The sequence below is a fragment of the Oryzias latipes genome, chromosome 16 (assembly GCF_053564925.1).
Source record: "Oryzias latipes strain Hd-rR chromosome 16, Olatipes_Hd-rR_3.1".
Lineage (NCBI taxonomy): Eukaryota > Metazoa > Chordata > Actinopteri > Beloniformes > Adrianichthyidae > Oryzias > Oryzias latipes.
In genome coordinates this window covers 6,488,252-6,496,963 of record NC_136252.1, presented here as the reverse complement: position 1 = coordinate 6,496,963, position 8,712 = coordinate 6,488,252, and the positions used below count along the sequence as shown (strand labels likewise).

Below are 8,712 nucleotides of genomic sequence, written 5' to 3'. Positions count from 1 at the left end.
AAAGAGCAGCTAATAAATAAAATTTCCTCTATAGATGTACTGAAACTGTTGGAGACTTACTTTTATATTGGCTTGATTGCCTCAAACAATAGAAAAACATTTATTGATTCACATTTTTTAGAGTTTAACTGGTTTCCCTGTGGATATTGCTGATCAAACCGTTGAACTGTTTAGAAGCGTCTAACCTTCTTGAAAATGAAGTGAAACAAAATATGTTATAGCATTAAATTGTCATGCAGAGGAATTCACGTTAGTTTGGTAAAAATACTTTGGAATGTTTGTGTTGGTGTTTGAGGTTTTACCTGATCATTCCGATAAAATCCATTGGACTTCTCCTCCTGCCATGACTCAGAATTGTCGTCTGCTGTTGGTGTTCTTTGTGGTAAAACAACACGGGGCTCAGCCAAGTCTCGGTGAGCAGTCATGAAATGCTTTTTAAATTTGACCTTAAAACTATAAAGTTGGCACCGTCTATTAATCTGGGTAATGTAAAATAATGTTCTCCTCACACTGGGAGTTTAACCTCTGGAAGTCCTGCACTATACAACTTCACAATCCACTTCTCCTCTTCAGCTAGTATAGTCAGTGGATGGTAATGACTTTGCATAATGAGCCACATTCTTCTTTTTTTGTTGCGTCTGCTTTCTGAAAGATCTCTGTATTGTACAGAGGAAAGTGTTAGCCTCTTTTATCTCCAGAAAAAAAACCCTTGTGGCTACAGTTTGATCAATTAAACTCCTGAAAGGACCCCCTCCCTTTCATTCCTCTGGCTGAAGCGAATATAAAGTTATCAGTCTTTGCGAGCGATATGAGGACAGAAATAAGTAGTTTGTCTATAAAAATGTCCAGGTACTTTATCAGCGTCCCAGTGGGCCCTGAAGCTCTGACAGTGTTCAGAGCTGCTTTGCTGTACTCCAGCCTGTCTTTCTCTTCCTCCATCCCCCCTGTCTTCTTTGTCTGTGCCAGAGGGCGGCTGCTGGCCGGGTGGGGTACTCGCTGCCAGTTCTGCCCCTCAGTGGGATTGACTGGGGCTCGAGCCCCAAGTAAGATTATTGATTTTAATAAATGGCATGGGAGATGGAAGCTGAGTTCAACCACAGGCCCTGAACCAGAATAAGATGTTTGCTGATTTTGGGAGGAATGCTGGTTTTGACAAGCAGACAGATGGAAATAAAGAAGATAATGTATTTCCACTAAATGTTAAGAATCAAGCCAGGAAAGACCTCACAAGAGAACCCTTGAAACCCTTGCAAAAAACACAATTAAACAGTATTAACTGAAGCAATTTTTATTATGTAGTGCTGAGAATCACAATATTGGTGTTTTTTATCAAATAAAACGTTTTAAACCACCAACTTTTCTGATTATTGTTGCAGTTTAAAAACACATTTACATTATTTACACAAAAGACAAAACATGTTTTTGAGAATATATCCATGAAAAAGTCAGTTGGGACTGGACTCATTAACCTATAACTGCAGCTAAAGGCAACTCAAAAAAGTCTGAATATTTCTGTCAAACTGCTGTCTGCCAGAATTTGCAAGTCATTAGTTTCCAGGTTAGAAGTGTGAGATAACTAGTTTTCTGTCATCACTGTTCTCAGAAAAGTATACGTATAAAGAGTCCCTGATAAAGTTCCTGTTTTGCTTAGAGAGGGAAGTTGGTTGATAGAGTGAATGCAACAGCAGTTTTCTGCTCTCAGAAGCATTTGCATCAAGGCCAGGAGATTAAACGTGTGGGTTGGGAACTGCGGAGAGTGTGTTGTCTCGCTTGGGGCTCCCGGTGCCAGAGTTCCAGCTTTCATCGCACAGGGTGAAAGATTTTTCCTGGACAACTCCGTCTATGTGGCTACAGGTGGGTGGTTCACATGCTGTAGGTGGCAGCCACAGTGGATTTCGTGCAGAAGTACTGAGGAGGTGGCTTATGGGCAAATTGTTTCATAATTGCCTGTGTTCATTACTTTGCTGTAGCCCACACTGCACAAAGTCATTTGTTCATTTGTGCAGCTCGATTGTGTAATGGTCATATTGGAGGATTTGTTTATTTTCTTGTGTGGACAATAGAAACCTGCTGGTTTCTTGTTGCCACTTTGCACAATATTGCAGTCATTTTTAAAGCATTAATTATATCAGTTTTATCGGGTGTTACACTTTGCTTTGCACTGTGTTCTCATTATCTGTTGCTTGTATAAGCATGATACAATCCAGTTCATCACATAAACATAAACAGCAGAGTTAAGCTATTGTTTATTGTGAATAATACTTGTTCTTTTGCTTTTGAAACCGGATTTAAATTATCCTTATGCCTCAGTTTTGGGCTACCGCTTCAATATACTCAAACATTTCTGATTTCACTCCTATGTTTAGTGGACTTCTTTTATAAGCAACATTTGAATGTTTTCTTCTCTCCTGTTCTGAAGGCTTCATGTTCAGCTTTTTAGTGCTGGTGTGCAGCTGCCTGCTGCAGAGCGAACTTGTGGCCACAGAGGGGCACCGTGGGCCCAAACGCCATGTCTTCTATGCAGTTCACATAGATGGAGGCAGCAAAGCCGCCAGAGCTTTGGCTGAGCAGCACAAGCTGGAGTTCATACAGCGGGTCAGTGAATGTTTAATGCTACTGTTATTACCTCCTGCTAAGGGCCTTTAGCGGCTAAAAGTGACAACTCTTTCTTCTTTGTGTTTGAGAGCTTCCAAAGTGCTGACTTGTGCTTTTCTACTTCAAGGATGTCTGACTTTCATCAAATTACAGATGGACTTCTGGGTATCTGATCACAAAACACACAAATTGAAAACTTTAAAAATCTAAAAGTGGAGAAATCCACCCGTCACGGCGACTCTAGAAACGAAAACAAACCACAAATCACCAAACAACCAGATGAGTAAATAAATAGATCCATAAATACATATTTCCTTTTACCAGAGTACTACAAGGGATATATCCAAAGTGATTCTTTAACATTGAATGTTGCTTTTAAACATTTTCGGTCTCTTCTTTTATTATTTTCTAGTCACTGGATTTTGTTACTTGAAAAGAATCTTTCTGATCAGAACCGGATTACAAAAACTATGCAAACTGTAAATTGAATTAACTCAGTATAGGGTGGGATTACATAAACTTGCTTCTTCCTACTCCTTTTAAAGCAATATATCAAGCTCTACTTGACTTTAGTTAATGATCACTGTTTTCAATTAAGCATATGTGATTTAAGTGTCTTTATTTTATTTTCTGTTTTTTTAATCTATGCATTTTATCATTTCTGTAATGAGTTTGATAAATCTGTGTAAATTCTTTATTGCTTTGACTACAATGCTTGAAATAAATCAAATCAATAATTCTTTCCTTGAAAAAAAGCACCAAAAAAAATTAGGAGAAAGTTAAAAGGAGAAGTTTTTGCAGAATTTTCTTGGCTGTCTTTCTTTTTAATATACCAACATTTTTAGGTGATATTATTTGTAAGCTGATGAACTCTTGCATTAGGTGTTTTGAATGACTATTTATTACTAAGAGTATTCCGATCAATGCAGATTGTAGTTACACTAAAATCTTATTTTGATTATTGCTGGTGATAATAATAGAAATATAAGTGATAAAGAACTCATAAACATAGAATTAAGCTCTATATTCAAAAGTATTAAAGCAAACTGGTAAAGATGACAGGAGTTTGCAAACCATTAATAGGAAGATTACAATATCAAAATACTGATTAAGTGAATTTATGTCCTGAATTAAAGATTTTAACCACATACAACACATTTAAAACATACTGCTTTTGTGCACTGCTCCATTTATGTTCATGCTTTTATTTATGGGTACATATAAGGTACATTTTGACAGTATCGATTACAGTTGGTGGGCGTGTCCACTGGCCTGGCCGAGACTGCGCAGCATTTTCTCATGGGGAATTAGGACGCACGCTCTAAGCAACCTTGGCCCTGATGCCTCCACTGCTGCCGCTGCCTCCATCATGAATAAAACATGTCTTTGACCTTTATCTGGAGGGTATTGGACAGTCCACCCCCGTCTCTGTCTACCTCTCCACCCTTCTCTTGCTCTCATTGTCCCTCATGTGTGCACTCAGAAACCTGTGCTTTTCCTCCATGATTTTCTGGCTGTCTGTGCTGCTTTCAGTCCCTTGATGCCATCTCCCAAAGACCAAAACAATCGAAAATACATTTTGCAATCTCTATAAATAGCAATGTTTGCATAGTTGAATGGAGCACTTCATTTTAATAGGTCGAATAAAATGTTGTTAGACTTACTTTTAGCTCATTGCCAACCAGATGCAATTTCAAACATATACACGTCATCCAGAGCCCATATTTGTTAGACTAAACCTAAGCTGAATTAAATAGAAATAAAAGAGGTTCCAGGATTTGTTGAGCCACCAAAGCACTAATACCCATAAGGTATTGTTCTCCTTAGGACTTATATCAGTGACTTACATCCCTGTGTTGGGATTTTGACTCACTTTGTTGCACAATGGTGCTTCATTTAATCTTTGGTCATTGGTTCATGGCGCAGCATCTCAGTTAAATTGAGAGGTACCGCAACTTAAGTGTTACTTTTTATCTATGTTTGGGTTCTATTTTTTAATGTTTTGTGTTTCTTGTTTCATCCAAACGTGCTCTCTGAAGCCTGTAAAGTCTGACATGTCGAAGAAAACCTCTACAGGTTTGGACGGTGGGACTTTGAAGTGAACTTAACGAACTGTGTAGTTGCTGGAAATTTCAAATTCTTTTTGACTTGTTAGTGCTGGCTCTCACCATATGTGATCTGAAAATTGATGGTTAATAGTCTTTTAGTTGCATAACAACAAATGTGTTGTAACAATTGTTTTCTGAGACCATTGATGATGACTGCTGCTCTTGGTGATTATTTCTGACATCCGAAAACCTCAAACTCTCAAAAATCTTGGTTGGAAATACGATCAGACAGTCACATCTTGCCACAATTATGTACATGTTTTAGATTTTACATGTTTTTATAATATTTCGCAATCTATGTTTATTTTAATTTCTAATCCTGACTTTTGCATGTTCTTTTAAACAGCATCATTTTGTTGTGCAAACAGCGACAATAAAGGAAATTCTGATTCTGACACTTGCTGATGATCCATTGATCAAGTATTTTTAATTAACTGTTGTTTATCTTTTTGTTAAAGTAAAAGGATTAATAATATTTTTATATTCACTCATTCATTTAAACTTTTTTTAAACAAATATAAACGTTTTTAAGCTTGTTGTGTTTGTTTTTCTTATTTAAGGATTCAAATATGTTTAGTATGTTCTAGCAAAAAAAAAAGGTATTTTTTTTGACAATGTAGATTTTGTTCTAATTGTTTATCACCAGAGATTTACACTAAGTGTGTTCGCCTGTATCTCACTGATGTGTCCATCGTAGTGACATATTTAGAGATTAGTTTCACAGGCTTTGCTTTCATAGTCCCCTTAGGTCCAATCTGCTGACTAGATCCTTTTGCCTGCCGTCGCCAGAGGCTGATGCTAAATGTCAGAGGCACTATATCGCCTTTGTTAAGCCAAACCCATTTTAATTGTGTCACCTGTGATTTGCGCCTGGCGTGCAGTAAATGCTGTCTATCAAAAGGAAGCAGAAGCTTCAAATTTGATGTGATATATGGTTTAGTTTTAATGAAAAGTCTGAGAAGAACAGACCCTGCTTGGGAGGATTGTGATGTGTGCTGGCATTCCTGCGCTAATGCTGCATGAGTGAAATGGGAATCAAATGTGTCCATACTGGCACTCAACATATTTGTTGGGTCTCTTTGATGTACTGTACAGCATCTAGCAAAATGTCACTGCGTGTCTGTGTTGTGCAGACTTGACATATCCATTTGGTAACTGTAAAATACAAAGAGTTTGACATCAAACCGACGGCTTTACTGTGATGTTTTCCTGCAGCTTATTGCATTTCTGCAGACGCTAAAACCTTTTTCCCTCATGAGAAACTTCTAATTCATCCCCCTTTAACTGAAACCTATCCTAATAAAGCCCTCAATTGATAATTGTGATATTTCACCTTCATCCACAGCTGCTGCTGGGCTTTGGTTTTGTTATAAAGCAGTAGGAAAAGTTCTCACTACATGGATAATGGCAGAGGGGCACAGCGTCTCTCACACACTCACAAACTCAATCTTGATCAAAAGTATGGGATTTTTTATTTGGTTTTAAACCTACATCATATAACAGCACAGCAACCACGCATAACATGCTGATAAAGCCTGCAGGCGAGCTCACAGTACATCTAGATTTAAGTGGCATTGCATGGTCCTGCATTGTTTGCAGGTATTATTTCTTGCTTATTTATGAGTATACAAATCGGATTAAAAGCAAATAAGAGCTATGTTTTTCATTGTTATTTGAAACAAAATCTCAGCTATACAAGAATTCAAATCCTGTATGTGCAGAATTTCTGTTTTGAACTCTGACTTCAGGATGTCCCTGGTCTCCAACCAATGGTGAAAGGCCTCACCTTCTCTCCGGTGAGGTGGAATACTGCCGACAGATTACCATATCATTACCATATCATTAGCATACGATTACCGTGGCACAGCTTGGCTCAATGTCTGTGTGTGTTATCGGCTCATCAGGAGATTCAAACCTCAATCCGCTCTGCGTTTCCTGCCTCCATCACTCCACTCGCCTCAGTTCCCTCTGTCTGTGAGCGAGTGAGGAAGATGTAATTGAGGTAGAGTGCAGGATTTACTGGCTAAATGAAATCACACAAACGTTTTGTGATCAGGTTCACTATTAAGAGCTCTGGAGCAATTGAACTGGTTCAGGGTTTCTAATTTAGTTTTAACTATCTGCTAAGCTAAGTGAAGCCTTTCCTTTGCTGTATTACTTCAGGCTGCTGTGTTATCACAGTGTGTGTCTGTATGTGTGTTTGCTTGGCAAAAGAAAAAGGGCTGACCTGCCATCATCTTTTACCTCACCCCTTCTTCACTTATTTCTGTACTGTAGGGCACTCAGGGGTGCCAAAAGGGACAGCAATCCTCTAATGGTCAGGAGCGAGGGCCCATTCCATTAGTCAGGGGGCCCAGAGTTCATTCCTGCTCCTCAGTCTGCGGAGGGTGGAGGGAGCGAAATGGAAGCAGGTGTTGGCCAGGGGCAACACAGAGGGCAACTCTGCACCAGCTGCATGCTGGGAAATGCAGCACGTTTTCCCTCCGTCATCTCCTCTGCTCTACCAGTTTCTATTTCCTCACGCATCCACTTGACTTATGCAGCAAGCACACACCATGCGCACAACCCATGCACACGCATCCACACAAACACCCTGCTCCCTCCCTTTCACCTGCTTTTGTGGACAATTTGATTCATTCCAGCTTTTTCTCCATTTTCCTTATCTTTTTCTTTCTCTCTCTCAACGTCACACACTCATTCATTCATGCCTATCTCCATCTCTTTCATTTTCTCTTCCCCCGTTGCTTACTGCCCACCTCTACCCCCACTTCATCTTCGCAAATACCTCACTCTCATTTGTAAATGGAGAGAAGAGCGGACCGTGGAAGGTGTGTTAAGCATGTGGTTTCCCTCTCAGGTGGGAAACTCTGGTGGGACATGAGGGTAGAGTAGTTGTAAAAAAGGAAGTAGAGGTGGAGGAGGGTAGAAATTATGCTACCACTCCCTCTCCTTCTCTGTGGGCTCAGATGATGTATGGCCGCAAAGGCCACATGTTGGCCGTGTGATGGATTAGAGCACTTTGTCGGAAAATTACTGCAAGCGCCTCAGCACATTGGAGTCTAGCCTTTAATAAAACTCTCTTCAATATTGAAATGGGCATAGAGGGGGAAATGCAGAGAAACGATGAAGTTCAAAGACAACAGTGGACGCAAAGAAAAAAGAACAAACAGCTCCACGCTGTTAATGAGCGGGAGCCAATGGAAAAACAATTGCAGATCTGATTTGGCGATGTTTCCAAAGTTTCTGTTTTCAAGCAGTTTGTCTGCAAATTGTGTAAACATAACCCAGATTTTATGACAGGACCAGAGGTAATGTAAAATGATGGCAAAAATCGACAGAGAATAAAACTGTAACAGAACAAAAAACAGCATTTTTCTGACACTTTGACTAAAAGATCTGCTCCGATTTATGTTTTGATCTATTTTAAAAGTGTTCCTAGTAGTATTTTAATTATTATTACGCCACTTTTTACCCAAATCCAAAAACCTGTGTCGTTTTCTAGGACACACGGTAGTTTCTGCAGACCAGCAGTAGTTCATTAAAATTCTGCACTGACTTGCGGTACTTGCGGGACCAGAGCAAGTCACAATTACAAGATTTTACTAATTTCATTTTTTCATCTGCTCCTGATTTACAACAAGTTGAATAATGAAATACCCAGAAAATGCAATTTTAAGATTAATTTTCTTTTTATATGTCCTCCATCAGAAAAAAGGATTCAATAACATGTTAAAAACACCAAAAGGAATTTTTTTTATTGGAGTTGGTCTTTAAATATTGCTTCACACCAATAACAGTTTAAGAATAATTAAATTGATTTGAGGATCAACAAAGCTCCAGGTCTTAAAAAGGCAACAACACTTTGCCCTAAATGATTTTATAAATAAGAAGGAAGAGGAAAAGTTTAGATTAACAACATTTTGAAATTAGTTTAATAAAATCTTTATTTATTGGAGGAAATGAATGCCGCCGACTTTACATATAGTAAAAAGGTAAATGCTGACCTTTA

The 8,712-nt window shown here is 38.8% G+C and overlaps 1 protein-coding gene across 1 annotated transcript in view; it reads left to right on the top strand.

Annotated features, from left to right (window-relative positions):
• The first annotated feature begins 1,655 nt into the window (after positions 1–1,655).
• LOC101161187 (neuroendocrine convertase 1-like) overlaps positions 1,656–8,712 on the top strand; it is a 262,077-nt gene continuing 255,020 nt past the window's right edge. Inside the window, exons 1-2 of the mRNA XM_020709885.3 lie at positions 1,656–1,854; positions 2,420–2,595. Of these exons, the coding sequence (XP_020565544.1) occupies positions 1,677–1,854; positions 2,420–2,595 (354 nt within the window). The 5' untranslated portion in view covers positions 1,656–1,676. The remainder of the gene's footprint in view (positions 1,855–2,419; positions 2,596–8,712) is intronic.